Genomic DNA, 26,247 nt, shown 5'->3' with positions numbered 1-26,247 from the left:
AAATTAATTATATTAGAAATAGTGTAGTACATCCTCCCAATAATGATCCTCTTAAACCCCAGTATTACATCTATCCATCCATTATCCAACCCACTATATCCTAACTACATGGTCACAGGGGTAGGCTGGAGCCAATCCCAACCAACACAGAGCGCAAGGCAGGAAACAAACCCCGGGCAGGGCGCAAGCCCACCACAGGGTATTATATTTTAAGTGAATTAAATTCCTTCACAAGGATAGATTTACCCAATTTATATAAAATAATTTCTCAACTGACACCCTCCACCTGTGTCCTTGACCAAATACCAATACGTTTTTTCAAAGAAGAATCTGATGTGCTAACTGAGAGTGTTCTTGACATAGTAAATTCATCATTAGATATGGGTGTCTATCCCAAACTGTCTTAATACTGTTGTTGTTAAATCCCTGCTCAAGAAAAATAATCTTGACTCCTCTGTTATAGAAAATTTTAGACTTATTTTTAAACTGCCTTTCTTAAGTAAAATCCTAGAAAAGGCAGTCATTATGCAGCTAAATAATCACCTGAATAAACATTCTGTTCTTGACAAGTTTTAGAACAAATCACCAGTACAGAAACTAAACTAGTTAAAGTAGTACAGTAAATGATTTGCGCATAAATGCAGACAGAGGTTGTTTATCTCTTCTTATCCTCCTAAATCTGAGTGCCGCATCTGATACCATTGATCACAATATTCTTATAAATTGCCCTAGTCAGTGGGTGGGCCTTTCTGGCAGTGTCTTAAATTGGTTTGAGTCTTACTTGACAGGCAGAAAATTCTTTATTAGTTGTGGTAATTACACTTCAAAGACATGGTGGCGCAGTGGGTAGTGCTGCTGCCTCGCAGTTAGGAGACCTGGGTTCGCATCCTGGGTCCTCCCTGCGTGGAGTTTGCATGTTGTCTGCGTGGGTTTCCTCTGGTTCCCTCCCATAGTCCAAAGACATGCAGGTTAGGTGGCTTGGTGATCCTAAATTGTCCCTGGGGTGTGTGTGTGCCCTGTGGTGGGCTGGCACCCTGCCTGGGGTTTGTTTCCAGGGATTGTCTCCAGCAGATCCCTGTGGTTAGGATATAGCGGGTTGGATAAAGGATGGATGGATACTTCAAAGACACATGATATTCTATATGGTGTTCTACAATGGTCAATCCTGGGTCCACTGCTCTTTTCAATCTATATGCTTTCATTAGGTCAGATTATCTGAGGGCATAACATGAGCTTCCACAGCTATGCCAATGACACACATCTGTATTTATCAACAGCGCCTGATGACCCTACTTCTCTTGGTTCACTGATCCAATGCCTTACTTGTGTTTCTGAGTGGATGAGTAGTAATTTTCTCAAACTAAATAAGGAGAAATCGGAAATCTTAGTGATTGCCTAAAATGGATATAATGAGGGTATTATAAATAAACTTGATTCATTAGGCTTAAAAGTCAAGACAGAGGTAAATAATGCAGGGGTAATTATTGACTCTGACCTAAATTTTAAATCACATATTAATCAGATTACTAGTGTAAGAGCCATTTTCCTAGTTATATAAGATTCATAAATATTTTACTAGATGACAAAACATAATCTATGGGAGGTTCCTATAATCCCCATAAATTGAGTGAAATTGGTATATACAAGCTATTTCTTTCTGCTCTGGCTAAACCATATTCTTCAGTTAGTGACCAGCCTTGTCATGTGTAAGGTGTAGCAGGCATATGGTTTTAAACCATACCTGTGTATGTGTCTCTGCACATGCTCGTGCCAACGGGTCTACGGGCCTTTTGAGTGTGTAAAGTAACTCATAAAACAGCACTTATTTAAGTGTTGAGCTGTATGTTTAAAGCGTACAAAAGAAGCAACTAAGAGTTTTTAAGTATAGAAGAAGTTAAGAATCTTTAAGTAAAGAATAAGAAGTAAAAACTTTTAAGAATAGAAATAACTAAAGTTTCTCAAGAAAAGTTAAGTTTAGAGAAGATACATTTTTCTTTTTTTTGTCTTTTATTCTATTTGTGTAACTATTTTGTCTTTTATTCATGTGTGGATTATTTGCTTTTAACTTTCACTAAATATTTTTAAAACGAACTTTTGGACTGAGAGATTTCTTTCGGCACGCGTTTTACCTGTGCTTGATCTCGCCTTATACTTTGCCGGCTACACTAAAGTTTAAAACCATCCTAAGACTGAAACCTGTCTAAGATTGAAAGCTTGAAAATTGCCTTGGATTAAAAAGAAAGTAACGTGCATGCTCTAAGCCTGAAACTGGATTGCGACGAAAAAAAGCAACAACAATTTGAAAAGACTCGACAGGTACTTTTAATCTTTGTATTTGATCAGAGTAGGGCATATTTGAGAATTGCTAGTGCTCCTTATGAGACTGTATAAATTATAAAGGAGCTTGATTACCTTGTGGAATCGTCATGGCATCTGAACCCGGAAGCCAGTGGAAATATCATACGCCGAACGTAAGCCTGTGTGTTGGGAGTGAAAGTTGCGTTGAATATGAAGTCACAAAGGACCATCTCCATGATAACAGAAAGCCTTTTGATTCAGTGACAACTAATCTTCAGTCAGTAATAGACTACAAATACAATCAATTATATCATCTGATGAAGATCGTAATAGATTTACAACAAAATGAATTTAACTGGAAAAATGTAAAAATAATTATTGAGAATCAGTTCTTCAATCTGAGAACGGAATATAAAAGATTAAGTAATGAACTTTTATCTATCCAGAGTAATGAAGATACAGTATATGGAAAATGTTACAAAAGGATTTTGATGCTAAAATGAAAACTTTTAATTCATTTACGGGATGTACAATGAATTGGGTTTTTGAAGTATGCCAAAATAAAAGCCTCAAACAGTAACCTGACTTTTCTGCTAACCAATTCAGGGATTACAGAACGAAAGATAACATTTCCCCGGCAGTTTCTGCAAAAACTAAAAGTCGTACAAGTACAGTGGCTACTTCAGTTAAGGACTCCCAAATCTCAGCAAAAACTAAAAGTCACGCAAGTTCAGCGGCCACTTCAGTTAGTGTCAGCAGATCTCAAGAGACAGCATATGCTGTGCTGTTGGCTAAAGCACAGAACCCAAAAATACAACAGGCTCTAGATATGGAAGAAATACAGCTAAAGGCTAAAAGAGAACAATTGGCTTTGGAAGCAATTACAGCAGAATCCAAAGCAAAATTGAGAGCTCTTAAAAGACTCAATCGAAGTTCAGATAAACCAAATCCTAATAATGTTCCTCGGAAACCAGATATGAGAAGCACAAAACCACAAGAAGCAAGTATTCGTGACTTTCCATGTAACAATGAAAGTAAAAACAATCCTCAGCAACCACTTTATGATCAACAAAATAAAGCACCAAAACCTCTTCAACAACCGCATTATGAACAGGGTTACGATCATCAGAAAGAACAACAGTATGAGACTCAACTGCCTTATGTGCCATACAGAAAGATTCCAATATTTGATGGAAATCCTTTAAATATGTGTACTTTATAAGAACATTTTCACCTCACGAGATTGTTAAAAACTGTAAATACTTGTCACCGTTAGAAGGTTACCAAAAAGCCAGAATGAAACTCGAAAGTCTTTATGGAAACCAGCTACTAAAAGCAGATGCATATATGAGAAAAGACAAAGGGTGGCCACAAATAAAGCCGAGCGATGGAGAAGGTCTGAGCGATTATGCAAACTTTCTTGGCGGATGTACGAACATTATGCACAACTTACAAAGCAGACAACAATTTGAAAGTAATGATAACCTTCGTACTAAAGTCTCCAAACTTTCTCAAGACCTACTAGCACCGTGGCAATGCAAAGTTCAGAGTATTGAAAATACGGAGAGCAGACGAGCCCTTCTTGCCAATCCAGTGAACTTTCTGGATGAACAGATGACATCAGCTTTGAATCCCATGTACAGTTCAGCTCCACAAAGCCATACCTTCAAGAAGGAAAAAGACAAAACTGATCATGCGAAGTATCCATTGAAAGGCATCCTGACAGAAAGCAGTTTTGTTACAAATTTTTCTGCTGCGGATGAAAAAAGGGATACAGACACCTCAGTCAAAACAACGGTAAGCTGTTTTTTTGCAATGAAAATCATGATCTTAACGAATGCAGTGCATTAAAGAAATTAACTTATGAAAGTTGAATTGACTTTTTGAAATTTAAAGGCTTATGCTTTAAGTGCCTTAAACAAGGACATTTTAATAAAGACTGTGAAGAAAATATTAAATGCTAAATATGCTCTCATTTACATCCAGTAATTCTGCATATGAAAGAGGAAAAAGGCACCAGTGATAAATCCACACCTCCTAAAGAGGAGAATGCTAAGTTGGAAGAGAAGAATGTTTCTTCTGCCCATATTTCTGTGGAACCATTAGAGACTTGTACCGATACCAGAGCCGGTAAAGAGTGTGTCTTAGCTGTGACTACAGTTGAAGTTAAGTCTAAAACGAGTGAAAAATGTGTAAAAATGTATGCTCTACAAGACTCTGGCAGTTCAGTTACATTTTGCACAAAAAGTTTGCAATAGCAGTTAAACCTTTCAGGAAGAAAGTCTCACATCTACATCAGCACTGTAGAAAGAGACAAAGTAAATAGACAGAAATTAGTGAAGTGTACAGTCTTAACAGAGTTACAAGTCTGTGGGATTGAAGAAAATACATCTCTTTACCAGACGTGTACACAGTGAAATCTATACCTGTGAAAAGGGAGAGCATCCCTATGTAAGAAGATGTCAAGAAATGGTCTTATCTAAAAGATGTGCATCAACCCCAGATAAATGCTGACCAAAGCAATAATATTGTAATTACAATTCTATTATTAATGTTGTTATTGTTAAGTACAAATGCCCGTAAAGTCATGGAGCCATGGCAAATTATACATAGTGAAGATGAAGGACTTGTCTATTGAAGTGGACCTGTCTATTAACAATGATCCAGAAATCAAAAGATGTGTAGTGAATTTTGCAAGTGTGGAAGAAAAAAATGAATCAGTGAAAAGACTCATGGATTACTATTCAGAATGCTTCAATTTAAAGAAAGCAATAGTTTGGTTCCTTAGGTTCAAAGAAATGCTACTGCATCTGAAAGAAGAGAGAAAGGCATTACAATATACAGTCAGTCAGTTGAACACTGCCCAGAAAGACAAAAAAATAATCACAGAACATATGAAGGAATACAAATCGACAATGAGACTAAAGCCACTGTCTGTAAATGACTTGCCTAAAGAAGAAAACAAATGTATTCACCTCAGTCAACTACAAGCTTACCCAGAAGAAGTTAAAGCCCTATGTAAAAATCAGCTTGTAAAGAAAGGTAGTAGGATCATCAAACTGGACCCAGTCCTGCAAGAAGGAATATTGAGAGTTGGAGGAAGACTCAGCAAATCAGCTATGCCAGAAAAAGCAAAAAACACCCTGCAATCTTTCAGAAGAATTCACATATTGCTACTCGCATTATGTAACAAGTTCATAAAGAAACTGGACATTGGGGGCATAATTACAAGATGCTACACCCTGTAACTCCTGGGTAAAGGGTCAAGTCATCAAGACAATGCCAGATGCAAAAGGGGCAGTCAGAAGAGTTTGTGTGCAGACCAAGACCAGCACTCTGGACAGACCTGTGAAGAAACTGTGCCTGCCCCAGAAAGCAGCAAATGATTGAAATTACTAATTTTTCCTTTTAATAATAATAATAATAATAATAAATTTTATTTATAGTGCACTTTATATAAATAATCTCAAAGTGCTACAGAGTAAAATAAAGTAAAAAAAAAAACAAAAAAAAATACTTCAATTATAATTTATTTTTCGTTTAAAAACATCAATCGACAGTGGGGCTCTCAGGTAAACCGAGAGAGCATTCCACAGTCTCGGCGCCACAGAAGAAAAGGCCCTGTCACCCATGCTGTTGAGCTTAGTTCTAGGAACTTGAAGAGTGTTAAAGTGTACAGAGCAGAGGGTACATGAAGAAATATGACGGGTAAGAAGTTCCTGGAAATAATGGTGGGCATGCCCATAAATACACTGATGAGTAAGGAGGGTAACCTTATACTTTATTCTAAGTGAAACAGGGAGCAAATGAAGGATTTCCAAAATAGGACTGATGTGGTCATACTTTCGCACATCATCAGAATTCTGGCAGCACAGTTCTGAATATACTGGAGTCTCTGGATACTCTTCCCAGGAATCCCGATAAAAAGTGCATTGCAATAGTCCAACCTGGAGTAGAAAAAGGCATGAACAAGCCTCTCTGCATCCACCAGAGTAAGTATAGGGCGGAGTTTAGCAATGTTCTTGAGATGATAAAAAGAAGATTTACAAAGATATTTAATATGGGTGTCAAAAGTGAGTTGAGAATTCATCTTAACACCCAAATTAAATTAATTAATTAAATTAATTAACTTAACAGTGTCATCTCCAGACAGAGGAGTAGCTTCAGTGACAGACTTTTGTCACTGTCCTGTTCCACTGACAGACTAAAGAGATCGTTCCTCCCCCACACTATGCGACTCTTCAATTCCACCCGGGGAGTAAATGCGAACATTAATTTTATTTAATTCTTTTCATTTTTATTACTATTTAATTTAATATTGTTTCTTTGTATCAGTATACTGCTGCTGGATTATGTGAATTTCCCCTTGGGATTAATAAAGTATCTATCTATCTATCTATCTATCTATCTATCTATCTATCTATCTATCTATCTATCTATCTATCTATCTATCTATCTATCTATCTATCTATCTATCTATCTATCTAAATTAGTGACAGATATAGAAAGAGGAATGTTTTGACCAGAGAACGTAATACCAGTAATGACAGAAGAACAAAGATGTCGTGGTGTGCCAACTAAGATGGCTTCTGTTTTGGATCTGTTCAACTGAAGAAAGTTAAGCCTCATCCATGCCTCTATCTCCTCCAAGCAGGTAGTCAAAGTAGATGTTGGCAGAGGAGCATTAGAGGAGGTGGGAGTAGTCCTGAGGTAAAGCTGAGTGTCATCAGCATAACAATGGAAGGATAAACCATGTCTGCCAATGACAGTTCCAAGGGGAAGCATATAGATGTTGAAGAGAATAGGGCCCAAAACAGAGCCCTGTGGGACACCACAGCTAACATTGTGGGTATAGGATTTTGCACTACCCAAGGCAACATACTCAGTTCTACCAGTCAGGTAAGATGTAAACCAGTTAAGAACATTTCCAGAAAGTCCAATAGTGTATTGCAGGCGATGAAGGAGAATGTTATCATCTATCATGTCAAAAACAGCTGTCATATCAAGAAGGATAAGTAGAGAAGGAGAACCAGTATCTGCTGTCATTAGAAGAACATTAGTAACCCTGACCAGGACTGTTTCAGTACTATGGCCAGGGCGAAAACCAGACTGAAACTTCTCAAACAAGTTATTTAGTTTGATGTGATCATGAAGTTGAGCGGCAACTATTTTCTCCAGAACTTTAGAAAGAAATAGAAGATTGGAGATGGGCCTATAGTTAGAGAGAACTTCAGGATCAAGGGTGGATTTTTTTCAATAGAGGACTGATGACAGCAGTTTTTAATACAGAAGGAATATGACCAGACAAAAGAGAATGATTTATAATCCTAGTGATAAGGGGAGAGACAGCAGAGATGTAGGCCTTCAGCAGAGCTGAAGGGAAAGGGTCCAGGGAACTAGTAGACAATTTCATTTTCCTGATAACGGCCTCCACCTCTTCCCATGTGGTAACAGAGAAAGAGCAAAGGTGCTGAACAATCTCAGATAATGAATCGACAGAGGGAAAAGGCAGGGTGTCCATGGTAGAGAGATGCAAGCGAATGTTATCAACCTTTTGTTTGAAAAAATTGATATACATGTTGCACCTCTCATCTGTAATCTCAGAGAAAACAAATGAAGGATGTTTTAGAAGGTGATTTATAGTTGAGAAAAGTGTTTTGGGATTCCTGGCACTATTACTAATAATAGTGGAATAGAACCTGGACCGTGCAGCCTTCAAAGCTTCTGCATATGGCCTCTTATGTTCCTATACGCCTGTTTATGAACAGTCAATCCAGAAGCCTTAAGTTGCCGCTCAACGACATGCCCAGCCACCTTCATTTTTCACAGCTTACAGGTATACCAGGGAGCTGAGCACGAAAATGAGACGGACTTAGATGTTAAGGGGGCGTGAAGGACCAGGAGATTGCTTAGGGACTGGTTGGAGAAATCCACAAGGTCATCAACAGTGCAGGAGCTGGTAAAATCAGAGGACAGACATTTAAGGTCCAAGGCCAAGGCATCCACATTAATGTTCTTCAGATTTCTAAAATGAATCTGTCGTTTTGGTTTGGTAGAAGAAGGGAAAAAGGCAGCTCCATTGACACTACTTTATGATGAGAAATACCAAGATCATATACTTGAAGATTACTATTTGAGACAACATTTGAAATGACCAAATCAAGTGTATGACCCCTAGAATGTGTAGGGACATTAACATATTGTTTTAAATTAAGAGAATCTAACAGCTCAAGGAAATCAGCAGTGAGATAACCTGTGGGATTGTCAACTTGAATATTTATATCTCCAAGGATTATGATGTTTGCATAAGTAGCACAAAGTGTTGTGAAAAGATCAGTCATTTCCGGGATGAAAGCAGAATTGTGTTTTAAATAAGGAGAACAGTCATGGGAGTAGGGGGCTTACATTTAAATGCAAAGCACTTGCAGAAAGATATTGCAGGTAGTAAGATAGGGGACAACCCCAGATCCTGACAGTGGATGATAACTAAGCCACCACCATGCCCTGTACTGCACGTTGCCTCCAAGTAGCTGTAGCCAGAAGGACAGGCTTCATTTGGAGCAGAGTGAACCTCTGACTGGTGCCAGGTTTCTGTTAGACACATGAAGTCAAGTCCTTTCTCCCTAATATGTTCTTCAATCAATATGGATTTATTACTAATGGATTGAGAATTAAACAATTCAAATTTGACCAATAACTGTGGAGTAAATCTCTGTACAGGTCGTAAAACATTAAAATCCACTCCATGCAGCTTAAAATCCACTCCATCACACAATTCCAACTGAGGATGTAGGGCTATCACAGCGTTTTTCACAATGGCTCGGGTATTTCCCATGCTAGAGTGCAGAGATCTCGCGATACTTCCAATGTTAATAGCAGTCAAACGTGCGACAAGTGACCAGAGAGATGGAATGCTAGTAGCAGAGAACTTTTGCTGGTTATGAAAGATAAACTTTCGACCAGAGCCTCAATGAATGTTGTGGTATAGCGGGTCCACGGCTTCTGAAAAAAGTCAGGTTTTTTAAATCCGTATAGCCGTGTCGTTCTCCGTGGGCGCGATTGCACAACCGCAGGGAGTTAATGGGGTGATTGGAGCGAGTCGCACCTGCACGTGAGGGTGCGGTCACTCTTGTTTGCCTCATTGGCTTCCTGCGGTGTGTAATTAAGACGCTGTGCCCACGGAAGCAGAGAGAGGGGATAAATCAGGAATCGGGGAAAAAAAGAGATAAATCGGGGAAAGAAATGGAAGGAGGTAGAACGATGTGAGGATGAGTTTAAAGTACCAAAGGCAATGGCAGTCTAGGCTGGATGATCTGGCCACCTTAAGAGAGAGCGACAGAACGAGCGGGGGCCCCGCGAAGGAGCGTTAGATGGAGGCGCTCTAGGGGGCTAGTTCGCCCCACTGACAACTAGCGAGTGGGGTGAGCAGGAGAGGTGTCATCCCGCTGGATCTGAGGAGCGACTACGGGTGCGCGAAAGATGACGGGAGGAGAGCCAGCCTCGTCGGTCTGGCAGTGACGTCCTGATGGAGTCCGAGACGGACGGAGGTTGACAGAAGGAGCTCGTGACTGATGGGTCTCCACGGCTGCAAGTAATGGAGAGCCGGGGAGAGAGTGATGGAGGTGGGCCAGAGAACAAGAAGGGTGTGAGAGACTGCGTTTTTAACTTTTACATTTTTACCTCAGATTTTAAAGGATTTATTTATTGTCGATGGTTTTAACCCCACTGGACACTTGATTTTTATGGATTTATTTATTGAACTTTGACTCTGCACTTTTGCACTTTTTGTTTTTGAATAAAGCACTTTATGGAATATCCCCTGGCCTTGAGAGATTTGTCCCTATGTGTCAGCTCATCTCGGTGACATTATCGACGGTGTTGGGTTCAAGGGCTCCTGAACAACAATAGGGGGATGGAGTCGAACTCGCATCGTCACAAATGTAACGAGGACGGCAAAGAAGTCCAAGTTCTTCAACAATAGGGATAGCAACTTCAGGAGTGGTTCCAGGATTAAATCGGCGAAGTTGTAAGCTGGAATACCTGAACACCATTCTGACCAAAAGGAAGGAATGCCATCCAGACAGTGCTGTAAAATCCAAAACAGATGATAACACCTTATATCTAGGCACCAGGTGAGTAAACAACAAAACGTGATAAAAAAAATCCACAGCAGACGGCAAAACAGTGTATCCGGGGGTTAGGCAAATAAACAACAACAACTTAAACTTAAACCCAGACTCCAAACAGAGTCAGAGTCAGAGGGAGAAGCGGTGAACTCTCCCGTCTCTCTTGCATGCCTAATTTTAATTTTGTGTTTGTTTTTTACAGTAGAGTTTAAGTTTTAACTTTCTTAAGTTTAGTGTTTGTGTTTTTACAGAAGAATTTAAGTTTTAAGTTTCTTAAGTTTGTTTTAAATTCAGTATACTAGTGAAGGCTCTTATTAAGTTATGTTAAAGTAATTGGTTTCTGCCCTAGGGTAAACAATTAGGGGTGGGATGTGTAACAGCTATTTTCCTAGTTATATAAGATTCATAAATATTTTACTACATGATAACGCATAATCTATGGGAGGTTCCTATAACCCCATAAGTTGAGTGAAATTTGAATATTCTAGCTATTTCTATCTGCTCTGACTAAACCCTATTCTTCAGTTAGTGACCAGCCTTGCCAAGTGTAATGTGTAGAAGGCATATAGTTTTAAACCGTGCCTGCGCATGTGCTCATGCCAACAGGCCTACGGGCCTTTTGAGTGTGTAAAGTAACTTGTAAAACAGCACTTATTTAAGTGTTGAGCCATACATTTAAAGCGTACAGAAGAAGAAACTAAGAATCTTTACGTATAGAAGAAGATAAGAATCTTTAAGTAAAGAAGAATTAAAGAACTTTTAAGTACAGAAATAACTAAAGTTTCTCAAGAAAAGCTAAGTTTAGAAAAGATACAGCTTTCCTTTTTTTTGGCTTTTATTCTATGTAAATAACTATTTTTTCTTTTATTCTTGTGTGGATTATTTGCTTTTAACTTTCAATAAATGTTTTTAAAACAAAGTTTTGGACTGAGAGCTTTTTTTTCGGCACACGTTTTACCCGTGCTTGATCTCGCCTTAAACTTCGGCAGCTACAACTAGGACAGCATTTTTTCACTTAAGGAATAAAGCAAAAGTTAGATCCCTTATACCTTTGCCAGATGCTGAACAATTGGCTCACGTTTTTGTATTTAGTCAAACAGACTAAACTTCAACTTACTGTAACACACTCCTCTCAGGACTACCCAAAAAGAAATCAATCGATTGCAACTACTTCAAAATGTAGCTGCCAGAGTATTAACTAGGAGAAGAAAATCTGAGCACATCTCTCCAGTTCTAATGTTACTACATTGGTTATCCGTGCCACTTAGAATTGAAAATACTGCTTATGGTTTACAAAGCCTTAAATAATCTTGTTCCATCTTATAATACACTCCAAATCGTAACCTTAGATCTTCAAATGAGTGTTTGCTTATAATTCCAAGAGCTAAACTTAAAAGAAGTGGTGAGGCAGCCGTCTGATGTTATGCACGTAAAATCTGGAATAGCTTACCAATAGAAATTCACGAGGCTAATACGGTGGAGCACTTTAAAAACTGCTAAAACCCCATTATTTTAACATGGCTTTCTAATTGCTTCATTTTAGTGTAATAGTGTATATTCTGTATATGCATTTAATTATCATTTTTTTTCATGGCTCCAAAATCTATACCAACCCCTACTTTCTCTTCTGTTCTGTGATATGCGCCACCACTATCTGATTAAAGCACCGTGCAGTCCTTACATTGATGGATTGAAGGCCAGAGGTGCATATGACCATAATCGTCTAATTCTTCCACGTGAAGCGTGAAAATCATGAGGTCTGATTTAGATCATTTATGTTATGTAGAATTCCTAGTGGGGGCTGGCCAGTCTCGTGGCCCAGAAAAAATTTATGGCAGAAACTGAAAAAAATCATCCATGACAAGGACCTATCCTGCAAAGATGATCTGTCAAGAAAGCTGGAACCTGAGCAATGAAGAATATTGTTTTTTATTAGTGAAGTCCATGCTTCATAGAATTCAATCTGTCATAAAAGAGAGAAGAGGTGCAACAAAGTGCTAATGGTGATTTTTTGCATTAATGATTCCATAATTTTTTCCTCTACTTGGTCTGAACAAAACGTGTGCCATTAATTACAACAATTCCATTCAATTTTTTGAGGTATGTTTTACAATGCCAGAATGTTCAGCTTCTAAATAATTTTGTGTCTATGATTTGGTTTTCTGCAACAAAGTAAAACAGCTGAATGAACATCCTCTAAGAGTAGTGATTTCAGAATTTTTTAAAGGCATTTATAGCATACTTTCCCCTGGTTTCATGAGCTGATACAAGGCCTGGGTCGACATATGATACTCACTGGAGGTCGAGCATCAGAACCAATGAGATTTAGCTGCTGGGGGATGCACAATCAAAAGTGCTGTGTCTACGCCCCCTTGTACCTGATGCTCATTAGAGAGCTTTTATAGATGGCTTTTCTGGTCATTTCCTTTCACATTCAGTCCCAGGATGGTATAATATTGTCATTATTGTGTATCATCCATGGATGATGTACAGAATACAATTTCACTTTGTGGAGACTCCCATAGCAGTTTGTTGTAACAGCACATATTTTCATCTATTTGGACCTAGATTCTGTGTGACACAAGTACTTTGCTCTGTGCTTATTTATATTTCACTTTCAGTATTTGATATCACCATTTTTTGAAAATGAGTATGAAAAGAGCCAGACATTCCTTTTAGTGTATGACAGTTTTATTTTTTTAAATCACAAAGTTTTCATGTCTGTCTATTTCAGTCTGCTAACTCTTTTACATGCTACCACACAAAGTTTTCATGTCTATCTATTTCAGTCGGCAAACTCTTTTACATGCTACCACAAATGCCAGAAAAGTCAGAGTTTTTATAACAAAAACAAAAAAAGCGAGGCAGCAATATGATACGAATCAGTTATAGGGTCTTAACGGGTGGTATGGTGTAACCAGTAATGCCAAATATCTCCTGTCTAGGTATTTTTTTTAATGATTTGACACAAAAATTTTGTTCTGCACACCACACATGAGTTTGCAGTCCTGTACTGATTATTATAAAACCACAATGTAATGCTGAGACAGTGATGGTAAGCAACTATTCATACCAAAGTATTGCACAACACACATAAACAACCAAAGGCAATTGTCTGTGACACATGTGGCAACTAATTATTTTTAATGCCAATTTGTTAGTTGGCTGATTTTTGACCAGACTATATCTGATATCTGTTCTGCTATGCTGGTAGTAGATATATCATATTTCTAGTGGGTGCAAACCAATTTACTGCTGAAACTCCTGTTGGATCTGCTACTGCTTTGGTAGAGAGTGGTCAAAGTAAGGCAAATGTTATCTTTTCTGTAATGTATCTAAAAATTCCTAAAAAGATAAGAAATCTTTTTTACTTTTCAGCATTCTCATTTCGACCATACCACTCATTGTATAGCTGGGATTGAATGGTGATGAATGTTAAAGCTTTTACTGTTTTTTATGCATCGATGTGGGTCATGCACTGTTCTTTTTGTTTTCATGTTTCCAAATTTTCTTGAGAAACTGTCATTTTGTTGTGTGCTGCCATATTTCCATTTGTTGTTTCTGATTTATTGTTCCATTAGTTTTTGTGTTTTCAATTTGTTTTTGTGTTCTAGTTTTATTTTGTGTAACTAATTTGTTTTTGGGTATTCATTTTGTTTTTGTATATTCTGATTTGATTTTGCATGTTCAATTTGCTTTTGCATTTTCTGATTTGTGTTTGTGTTTCCAATCTGTTTTTGTGTTTTCTGATTTGTTTTTGCATAATTTCATTAGTTTTGCATATTTCACTTCAGGGCCACTGTATTTTTGAGCTGAATGAAGAAAAGCTGTTCTAGAGTGCACATAACCTTAGACTTGGTTCACCTTTCTGCATGACAATGACATGAAGCATACAGGCAAGACAACACTGGAGTGAATTCAGGACAAGTCTCTGATTGTCCTTGAGTAGTCCATTCTAAGCAAACAATAATACACTATAAAAAAGTGGTTCCCAACCTTTTTTATGCCATGCACCCCTAGAAAATGTTTGATTTTTGGTTGCACCGCCTACAAAAGTAATATTACAGTTGAAGATGAAGAAGTCAATTTTCTAAACTTTGACCCACAAAATGAGCCACATACCATATTGTGGTGAACAAATTAAGCTCACAAGCTAAGCTTTTAACTCTGTACAAAAACAATTTAATTTAAATTGAGCAATTTACCTTTATATATTTCAATAATCCTGCAAATTAAGGTTATAATAATAATAATAATTCATTACATTTACACTTCTCACTTAACATCTGATTGATAATCTGGGGGTTGTGGTATCTGGCAAAGCATCAGGCACAATTTTATGAAACATAGTTAATAAGCTTTGTTCCCACATCTGCAATGTAGTTCAAAAACAGATTATCTTCATAATTAAAATTGCTGCGTTACTGCCTGGACTGCCAGCAGAAGAGATGGGCTAAGTGTAAGAACCAGGTGTTGCATCCAGTTTAGTCCCCCTTGTCTCACATGGGCAAAAATGTCAATCAAATCTCAAAATCAGTGACATTTCATGATCTGGGCATGCACAGAAATCAATACTATACCTAGTCCTTCTCTATGGATCATTGGAAGGTATAAAATCATTACTCTTAAAAAAAAGTTATTCTCCTGTACTAACACTCTGCCCACTGCAAGAAATACATTAAAATGTACATTTATGTGACTCATTCATAGGTAACGATTGCATGCTCAATGCTTAATTCTTTTCATAGCACAGAACAGGAGCATTAACTAATAATTGGCCTACAAATGACATCACACTGCAAGACACTGATTGTACCATGATGCAGCCTTCCTCTTTGTCACAATCCCTGGAATGCCATCTTCAACCCTCTGGGGGTATTGGCACCCCAGGTTGAGAAAACTCCTGCTATAGAATATCTATAGAGAGACCTGAAAATGCCAGTTTATACATGCTTCTCATCAAATCTAACAGAGCTTAAGAGGATCTGCCATGAAGAATTGGATAATGCAGTTTGTTGTGTTTTTGTGAAACGTGGCTAACAACTAGCATTCCAGATGCTAAAGTGGAGCTACCCGGGTTTAGCATAGTTAGAGATTAGCACCTGGATTTAGCACAGTTAGAGAGGACAGAGACGAAAATACATGTGGGTAGCAGAAAGGAGGAGGGCTCGCTCTCTATGTGAACTCAAGGCGGTGCAACCCTGGACATGTAAACGTCAAAATCACCACTTGCTGCAGGGACATCGAACTATTGGCCGTAAGTCTGCATCCCTACTACTTGCTCAGAGAGTTTGAACACGTCGTTGTTATTGTTTACATCCCTCCTTACGCGGACGTGGAGATAGCGTGTGATGTCACCCATTCCACTGTTGCTAAACTACAAGTACAGCACCCTGAGGCACTTGTGCTAATCTCTGGAAATTTTAACCATGTGACGCTGGACAAAACATTACCTGCTTTCTCCCAGTATTTGTATTGTAAAACCCGGGGAAATAGGATTATTGACATACTGTATGCAAACATTAAGGACGCATAGAGAACCACCCTGCTGCCTGCACTTGGGAAAGCAGATCATAACCTGGTTCTGCTTTAGCGTCACTACAAACAAAGAGTGAAGGAGCTACCTACAACCACACACGGTCATTCAGGAAGTGGTCCCCTGAGGTAGAGCAGGCTCTGAGAGACTGGTTTGGAACTACGGACTGGGATATCCTGCAGTGCTCACATAGTGAGAACATTGAAGAGGTTGTTGACTGCACTACTGACTACATTAACTTCTGTAAGGACATTGTAGTTCCAATAAGAACAGCACGCTGCTATGCTAATAACAAGCCATTGATTACAAGTGACATCAAGGACCTTCTGAACCAGAAGAAAAAGGCTTGTAAATGCGGTGATCAGCATGAGCTCAACTGCGTGCAGAAGAAACTCCGAGTCCAGCTCAGGGCGGTAAAAGAGCAGTACAGGAGAAAACTGGAGCAAAAATTGCAGAATAACAGCATTAAGGAAGTGTGGGATGGGATGAAGATCATCACTGGCTGCAGCTCGAAGTGGGGTGCCTCCATCGAGAGAGACAGGGAGAAAGCAAACCTGCTGAACAACATTTTTAGCAGGTTTGACCACCCTAACCCACTCTCACCTCAGAGTACTACATCCTCCACCCATCCTTCTTCTGATACCAGCATAGGAGAGAGTTTCCCTCCACCCACAATTAAAGCAGCCCAGGTAAGCAGAGAGCTGAGGAGACTTCATGCCAGCAAAGCAGTAGGTCCAGATGGAGTATCGCCATGACTGTTGAAGGCCTGTGTGTTGGAGCTGGGAAGTCCTCAACAGCGCATCTTCAAACTGAGCCTGGAACAGGGGAGAGTCCCGAGGCTTTGGAAAACATCTTGCATCACCCCAGTCCCAAAGGTATCACGTCCTGGTGAGCTGAATGACTTCCGGCCTGTCGCCCTGACGTCACATGTGATGAAGACCATGGAGCGGCTGCTGTTTCACCACCTGAGGCCACAGGTCCGCCATGCCCTTGACCCTCTGCAGTTCGCATCCCAGGAGAAGGTGGGAGCGGAGGATGCCATCATCTACATGCTACACCGATTCCTCTCCCACTTTGACAGAGGCAGTGGTGCTGTAAGAATTATGTTTCTGGATTTCTCTAGCGCCTTCAACACCATCCAACCTCTGCTCCTTAGGGACAAGCTGACAGAGATGGGAGTAGATTTATACCTGGTGGCATGGATTGTAAACTATCTTACAGGCAGACCTCAGCATGTGCATCTCGGAAACTGCAGGTCTGACATTGTGGTCAGCAGCACAGGAGCACCGCAGGGGACTGTGCTTTCTCCAGTCCTGTCCAGTCTATATACAGTACATCGGACTTCCAATACAACTCGGAGTCCTGCCACGTGCAAAAGTTCACTGACGACACTGCTATCGTGGGATGTATCAGGAGTGGGCAGAAGGAGGAGTATAGGAACCTAATCAAGGACTTCATTAAATGGTGTAATTCAAACCACCTACAAGTGAACACCAGCAAAACCAAGGAGCTGGTGGTGGATTTTAGGAGGCCCAGGCCCCTCATGGATCATCAGAGGTGCTTGTGTATAGAGAGTGCAGACATATAAGTACCTAGGAGTGAAGCTGGATGATAAATTGGACAGGACTGCCAATATTGATGATCTGTGCAAGAGAGGACAGAACCGACTATATTTCTTTAGAAGGCTGGCATCTTTTAACATCTGCAATAAGATGCGACAGGTGTTCTATCAGACAGTTGTGGTGAGCGCCCTTTTCTATGCAGTGGTGTGCTGGGGAGGCAGCATAAAGAAGAGGGATGCCTCATGCCTGGACAAACTGGTGAGGAAGGCAGGCTCTATTTTAAGCACAGAGCTGGACAGTTTGACATCCGAGGCAGAGTGACGGGCACTGAGCAGGCTCCTGTCAATCATGGAGAATCCACTGCATCCACTGAACAGTATCATCTCCAGACAGAGGAGCAGCTTCAGTGAGAGACTTCTGTCACTATCCTGCTCCACTGACAGACTGAGGAAATTGTTCCTCCACCACTCTATGCGACTCTTCAGTTCCACCCCGGGGTGCGGGGGTAAATGTTGACATTATACAATGTTATTGACTGGTATACCTGCCTCCCACTCTCCAGCTTGCATTTTTTAGCTTGCAATGCATTTTTATTTAATTAATATTGTTTTATCAGTATGCTGCTGCTGGAGTCTCTATCTATCTATCTATCTATCTATCTATCTATCTATCTATCTATCTATCTATCTAAACTGCCCAAATCTAGGTGTGCAAAGCTTGTAGATAACTACTTACAAAATCTCAACGCTATAATTACTGGCAAAGGAACTTCTTTCTATAAAGTACTGAATTAAAATAGAGATTTCAATTTTTGATATTTGAAACATTTGTAGACCTTTCTGAAAAAAATGTTTTAACTTAGTTATCATGAGTTATTGAGTGTAGTTTGATGGGCAAAAATGACTAATGTATCCATTTAAAGTTAAATCTACAACCCAATAAAGTATAGGAAGTGAAGTGGTCTGAATAGTTATTTAATAGCCTAAACCACATAATGTGCATGAATAAATTTAAAATAATGTGTATCAGTAATCTGCTGGATACTATCTTTTTGATATGAAGTCAATATAGAGATAAAAATTATATTGACAGCATACACTGTAAGAATCTTTAATTGCTACTAGTGTTAGATCACTGTTACTCTTAAAATTATGTCAAATGGCACAATGATATTATACTAAGTTTTTGTCCAAAAATGCCTGCTGTTCTCCAATTAAGTTTGTTCTTTTAATTTCACTGTCTCTCTGATGGTCAGATCTATATTACTAAATGAAGGTTGTATATATGCATGGATGCCAGAGGCCAGAAGCAAGCCATGCACAATACAACCGCCACCCGAATGTGCACAATACAACCACCGCCCGAATGCGCACACCACCACATATACAACCTTCGTTTAGTAATGTAGATCTCCAACCCAGGATCCGCCACCATGGTCAATTCAGCACGAGAATCTGCTGCTGTCACCATCAGGGAACTAGGTGGCGCCAAAAGCACCTGCGCACAGCGCCTCAGCACCTCAGAGTCAAACCCACTGGCTTCCCAGAGTCAAACCCACTGGCTTCCCAGAGTTAGTAGGTGGCGCCCAAACAACACAACACAACCTGTAAAGTAAACTTGAGGTTTAAGGCTGCATTTGCCATGATGACCAACAAATCCCAAGGACAAACCAAGGACAAAGTAGGGATTACTTTGTAGGGATTACAAATTAATAGCTCCCGGCATCAATTATGGCCATGGGTGACTCCGCACCTGTGCACTTAAATGCAGAAAAGGCTGCACCCGGGAACCACTCCTGCCATGCTACGACGCCCCCTCCTTAAAGCCACAAGTGTGACGATTAATTATTTAAAAAGGCAATCAGCCTCAGACCCCACTTTACCACAAAAGTCCATAATGCTTTATTGTTTACTCCATAACCTTGAACTGGAGTACGTAGGTTTGACATGGAGGTAAAGTAAGAATGGCCATGTCCTTCATTTTCACATTTAGATGCTAATGGAAAGAATACTTGGCATCCCATTATGTCACAGCTGTAACGTCAATGGAGACTATTTTGATGGTGACAATTAAGAAGTGGAATATAATTGTACCATAGAGCTGTAGTTTTTGGACAACACAGTATTTATGAGTTACCATGGTATTTCTTCTGTTGGTCACTGTGCTACCCAAGAGGTGTTATGCAAACTTTTATGTGTGTTTCCTAATGTCTTATTTTGCATTCCTTTATGAACATGAATTGAATAAGCTGGAATGAGATCAGATGGTGATAGACTTAAAGTAATAAAGACAATGCTCTTCTCTTTCCTGATAAGAACCTAATGACAGACAAAACTGGCTTCTCACAATGTCACAATAGTAACTGCTCACAGTGACAAAGGTAGCCCTTTTAAGACAGTAGTTTAGACTGTAGTTGCATCTCAGTGCTATAGTTAGATGTTACCTTGGATCCTCATCTTTTTGCACTGCCCTCAAGATATAATTGTGTCTGTTCTAATATACATGTCAACAGTATAGATTTCTGTATCTGATAGTTAATACTATCTTATGCTTTTATACAAACAGAACTAAAAGAAATGCAACTTGAAAAACTGCCATCCCAGCTCCATCCAGAATGTGGACTACATGATTCTTGGCATATTGGTTATCCTTATCTGTTTTGTCACCAGCTACATCTGTAGATCTCTAATGAACAACACCAAAGATTCTGTGAGAAACTTTGCATTTCATTGCATCTTCCTAGGTAACTGAAATATTCTCGGGAAGGAGAAGTGAGACAGCTTCTATCATTACATTTGGGACAACCTGTAGTTCAGCCTGGATGTCACTTGCTTTATTAGGAAACACCAATTAGAGGGAGACAAATCAGATCTGTTGAAACATCATAGCTAAAGACTCTCTTGAAATGATTGAAATTCTCTCTGTCACCATGGTGGAGTTGACGGAGACAATGTGGATCCAACAACTTCACCAGGAGAAATGAGAACCTTATGGGGATGGCTATCTAGTGAGACTTGCCAGTCAGATCCCAATGGTGATTAGGACATGGACATAAAAATTTTACTGATTTTTGTATGTGTGACAATAATGATCCAACTGTTCTGTGTGTGCTGAAGGACAAGGGATGATGGCGGGAGAAAGAAGCAGGGCTCCCAGGGTTCCCTGCTGATGCCCATATTAATTTGATTTTTAACCTCCACCAGTGTCATTGGATTTTATTATGGATTATTCATTTATGAAGATTTTGCACTGCACTTAATTTGATTTTGGAGCATTTTGTTACTTAAAAGCACTTGAGGCACCATCCCTTGCTTATTTATGTGTCCTCATTACCCAGTATATCTCGGTTCATGTCTATTGATGCTCCAAGTTCAATGGGAATATGCCAGCGAAACATTGTCATAACAACAAGAAATTAAAATGATAGTGTACCAGTGCCCACCACATATTTCTGCCATTACAAACAGTGGGGTTGTAATCTGAGGAAATCTCCATCACATGTCAAACAGCGAATCACAGTGAAAAAATATTTAAAAAACAAAAATATGATATTTGTCTCTTTAATGAAGCATACAGATAACAGAAAACACTCCAACTTTCAAATCAGTTAACTAAGGCTTGAACGCAACAGAATGTTATGCCTACCAATGCATACATTTTCTAACTTATTAAAAATAAAAAAGTGCTAATTTTGCCAAAATTACAATAAGTTGAAAATCAATGTTTAAATAGTAATATTTTATGTCATATAAATATTGTCAGAAGTACTTGAGGTAATTTCTACCCATCCATCCATTTTCCAACCCACTGAATCCAAACACAGGGGTCTGCTGGAGCCAATCTCAGGGTATAAGGCAGGAACCAATCCTGGGCAGGGTGCCAACCCACCGCAGGACACACACAAAGACCAATTTAGAATCGCCAATCCACCTAACCTGCATGTCTTTGGACTGTGGGAGGAAACTGGAGCGCCCGGAGGAAACCCATGCAGACACGGGGAGAACATGCAAGCTCCACACAGGGAGGACCCGGGAAGCGAACCCAGGTCTCCCAACTGCGAGGCAGCAGCTTTAAATGTGTTAATGTAAGCAAGACTTTACCTCATACTCTAACTTAATATAACAACTTACAATATATAAGTTAAGATGTCATGTAAATATTTAGCAGTACAATTGTGATTCTAAAAAAACTGAATTATTTTTTATGATTTGCCTGACCCTCCCAATGTTAAATGTCAGACTCTGCCTATGATATACTTTTCAATGTACAGCATACAGTTATATTAATTTATTGTATGTAAGTATAATGTATGCTTAAAAATAAAATAGAAGACCAGTTAAGAAGCAGTTTAAAGACAAGAATATCAATCTTTTGGCAGTACCTACCATGGATCAAAAGTATCCACATTACATTTTGATATAAAGGAAGTGTAACCATGTAGTACTGAAAGGACAAATCATAAACTGGTGAAGTGTTTATATATTTTGAACCACTTAATTTGCTTATCATTTACGTATTCCTGGCTGGGACTTGGTGTTCACAAGTCATGTTTTACTTTAGTGATATTTAAGTTCAGTTTTGCCTTTGCTGCCTTTAGTAAATTCCTTATAGATTTCTATGATGAGAGTATGAAAAGAAGTGACAATCTTAGGTTATTTGTATGTATTGTTAGGTTTTATACTAGTGATTAGAAAGGCAAGTAAATTTCTCAATGCAGTCAATGCTCTCTCCACAGACAGAGGTTTACTTGCCTCGCTAGCGATATTTATGTCTCTTTTGATTTTAGATTGAGAGATCAGTTTAGGGGTAGGGGCAACTAACCTCACTGAACATACAATTTATTTTTTATTATTTTCTACTCCTTGTAGTGACATTATAAGGACAGGTAGCAGTTAAATGAAGGTGGGCTTCAGTATAAGGGCATTTAAGTTATGTTTATGAGCACTTATTTATAGGTAATATAAGTAATTTTATATTTTGTTATGTTTCAGCCTTCTGCTAAAGTCATTTATTTTTCCACAATGAAACTCAATGCTTCAGGATAAAAAACAAAGACTGGATTTTAGGAATTTCTGCAAATGTATTAAAAAATAAAAAACTTAAATATCACATTCACACATGTATTCAGACCCTTTGATATGACACTTAGAATTTGGCTTAGGTATATTCCTGTGTATTGATCATTGCTAAGATGTTTCTACACCTTGTTTCTAGTTCACCAGCGGTAAAATCATCTGATTGCACCTGATTAGAAAGGAATACACAAGTCTGCATAACAAAAACAAAGCTATGAGTTTGAAGGAATTGCCTGCACAGCACCCAGAGTTAGGATTGTGTGAGGGCAGAGATCTGTGAAGGCTACAAAAACCTCTAAACTATTGAAAGTTTCCAAAAGCACAGGGTTCTCCATAAATCCTAAATTAAATAAGTTTGAAGCAGCCACAAGTCTTCCTAGAGCTGACTGCCCTGTCAAACTGAGTAATCGGAGTACAACCCAAAGGTCACTGTAACTGTACTCCAGAGATCCTGTGTGGAGATGGGATAAATTTCCAGAAGGACAACCACCACTGCAACACTCTACTAATATGGGCTTTATGTCTTAGAGGCCAGACAACATAAAAAATCCTCTTGGTGTTTTCAAAAAGGCACCTATAAGATTCTCAGACTGTTAGAAAACAGGATTAAACTGTCTGGGCTCTATTCTAAATGTCACACCTGGAGAAAACCAGGCCATATACATCACCAGTGTAATACAATTCCAGTGGTGAAATGTAGTGGTGGCAGCATCATGCTGTGGGGTTATTCAGCAACAGGCGCTGGGAAACTAGTCAGTGTTTACTCAGAATTATTAACTAGTATATATTTAAGGTACTTTAGTTTAAAAAAAGAAATGTTTGCTGTTAAGTTGTGTATTACTTAACCTTTTCTATTAAAATTTATATAAATATGTTATATGTTACAGTAACACAATTCATTTATGTTGAAACAAAGCAATCTGATTGTTTTCTTTCAACAGAAGCATAATCTGTCTTGGGGGTTGTTGTCATTACTCACGTATTTCATTATTTTGTTAATCTTACTCAAAAAAAATACTTTTCTAGTCCCCACAATGTGGCATTTCCATATTCCTTAAACACAGTTAAACTGACTAACATAAAATACTGTAGTTTTTTGTAAATGACTATCTCATATTTGTATAAAGTAACAGGAAAATGACCCTAAACCCAAAGCAAAGACAACACAGGAGTTACTTAGGGTCTGTGAATGTTCTTGAGGGGTTCAGCAAGAGCTCGGACTAGAACCCAATTGAGCACCTCTGGAGAGACCTGAAAATATTAGTCCATAGACTGCCTCCATCCAACCTGGCAGACCTTGTGATAATATGCAGAGAAGAATTTCAGAAAATCCCTGAATCCAGGTATGCAAAGTATGCAAAGTTTGTTGCATCATAACTAAGGAGACTCCAGGCTGCAATCGTTGACAAATGGGGTTCAACAAATTTCCTAATAAAAGGTGATATTTCAGTTTAATATTTGTGACATTTTATTTTTTTGTTTGTAATAAATTTGTAAAACTTCCTAAAATATTGTTTCACTTTATCATTCTGGGTATTAAGTGTTTCTTGATGAGGAAAAAAATTAATTTAAATGATTTTAGTATAATACTGCAACATAACGAAATGTGTAAAAAGTTAAGGGGTCAGAATACTTTCTGAAGGAAATGTAGACACAAATTGATAAATGTACAGTGGTTATAGTCTCTTGAAGACATTTTATGAAAATTTGCGTATTAAAGAAATTAGGAGAATAGCATTATGATATTTTACTTTCAGAGACTCACCAAGAGAAGTAGACTCTCTACCCTGTTGTCCTAGTCGACCTTTCTCTTTTTTTCCAAATAGTCGGCCAATTGAGGATTTGATGCTTTTCTTCTTGCTTGCCTTATGCAAAGAGTCCTGACTGCTATTTGTGTTGCCTCCTTCTACTGATAGACTATAATATAGAAAATGGAAAAGTATAAAAAAGCCAGATAAGGTAGAGTAAGTGAGAAAAGAGAGAAAGTACCAGTAGAAAAATGTTACTCACCTCCTAAATTCTCTACCTTCTTCTAAACTAGACACTTGAAGAGCATGTGTCATTCTATCAAGCCTTAATGCCCGAGGTGTTGGAGGTGGAGTGGAGTCAAGTATAGCCAGAGATTTATCATCATCTTTTGACATGCTATTCTAAACAGATATAAAAAGTAAGTATATTAAAATAAATAAAAGAATATATTTTGGAATTCATTTGACCGTGAACTTATTTAAAGGTTACCTCACCTGTCTGTCTGTCTCTCGAGCTGGACTGTGAGTCAAGCGGGGAGTTGAGTGCCCACTACTTGGTGGAGAGGGGCTAGCCAAGGTAGATGATGTCACAGATGAAGGGATGTAGGTACGACCCCCAAGAGAAGTGGGAGGTGGTGGTATACCATCAAGGGCCACACTGCTGACCCGGCTTTCAATTTCTTCTGCCCGTAGTTCAGTAGTCTCTTTCTCCTCTTGGATGAGCCTGAAAAAAATGGAGGGATAAATAGAATTTTAGTTTTTATTTAATTATTTGCCTTTTATTATCCAGTTTTTGCTCAAAACCTCTACCCTGAACTTAACATAAAGAACATGCTAACCTGGGGAAAAGTAGTCTTGGTTAACATTTTTTTTATTATTTTATGTTTTATGTTTATGTACAAAAATGTATTTTTTTCATGTTACTACACTAAGGGTACCACATGTTGCAATGACTAGCAATGCCACTTCACAGCTGTAGAGTACTGTATATGAAACCCATCTCAGGTACTTTTGTGGACATTTGTACTCTGTTCTTATGAGTGTGGCTTTTCTGGATGTGTTCCAACATCAAAAACATGTGCTTGTTGTTTTAATTGGAAACTCCAAATTGCTCTTTACTGGATATGTGAATGAGTGTACCGTATGATGGACCAATTTCACATGCAAGATTGGCTCCTGATGCTGTGGACATAAACTGTGATCTCTGAAACTCTAAAATGGATTTAGAAGGATTTAGATCTCATTCAATGCATCATTGTTGTAGATGACCTGTTAAAACAATGCTTTGGTGATACGATATGGAATTAACAAAAATAGAGAAAGATTTATTAAAGATTCCAAAAAATAAACTAGTAAGATAAATGGAAGCAATATTAAAACTCAAGCTCAAAGATGAAGAACTGGAGATTCTTAGGACATGTCGCTGTGAGAATCTCTACTGCAGAAAGAAGTGACAGCCTAGTGTCAGTTTTATTTTATTTTCTATTCAGGTTCAATTACAACTATATTTTAATACAATAATGCTCTGGGGTGCTCCCTGTAGCATCATTACATGCAATTTTCAACATCTCCAAACACATAATTTTGTGACAAACCAAACTCAGAAGACCAAATACAAAATTAGCAAAATACCGTTACGCAATCAGGCATAATTAGACACCTGTAGTGGTATCAATATATGAAGGATGTCCCATAGTCTGTATATTTTACATGATCAGTACATTGTGTGGTGTACCACGGCCATGGACTTTGCAATACCTCCCCCGGACGCTAGATGGCAACCCCCCTGGGTTGGAGCGGTGCCTCGGTTTCCCGCAGGGCTCCATGGGAATTGGAGTTGGGTGCAGCCCTGTTGGGTCCTGCAGGCTCCGCCAAGGGGTGCTGCAGCTGGGACTCCTGAGC

The 26,247-nt window shown here is 38.8% G+C and overlaps 1 protein-coding gene across 3 annotated transcripts in view; it reads right to left on the bottom strand.

Moving 5' to 3' along the window:
• Nucleotides 1–26,247, bottom strand: part of ppfia3 (PTPRF interacting protein alpha 3) — a 403,490-nt gene that overhangs the window by 130,087 nt on the left and 247,156 nt on the right. For all 3 annotated transcript variants that reach the window (XM_039776518.1, XM_039776521.1, XM_039776519.1), the window contains exons 17-19: nt 24,841–25,069; nt 24,608–24,747; nt 24,363–24,514 (exon numbers count right to left, since the gene is read on the bottom strand). In XM_039776518.1, the coding sequence (XP_039632452.1) occupies nt 24,363–24,514; nt 24,608–24,747; nt 24,841–25,069 (521 nt within the window). The remainder of the gene's footprint in view (nt 1–24,362; nt 24,515–24,607; nt 24,748–24,840; nt 25,070–26,247) is intronic.

The sequence above is a fragment of the Polypterus senegalus genome, chromosome 13 (assembly GCF_016835505.1).
Source record: "Polypterus senegalus isolate Bchr_013 chromosome 13, ASM1683550v1, whole genome shotgun sequence".
Classification (NCBI taxonomy): domain Eukaryota; kingdom Metazoa; phylum Chordata; class Cladistia; order Polypteriformes; family Polypteridae; genus Polypterus; species Polypterus senegalus.
This window is presented reverse-complemented; position numbering and strand designations above follow the sequence as displayed.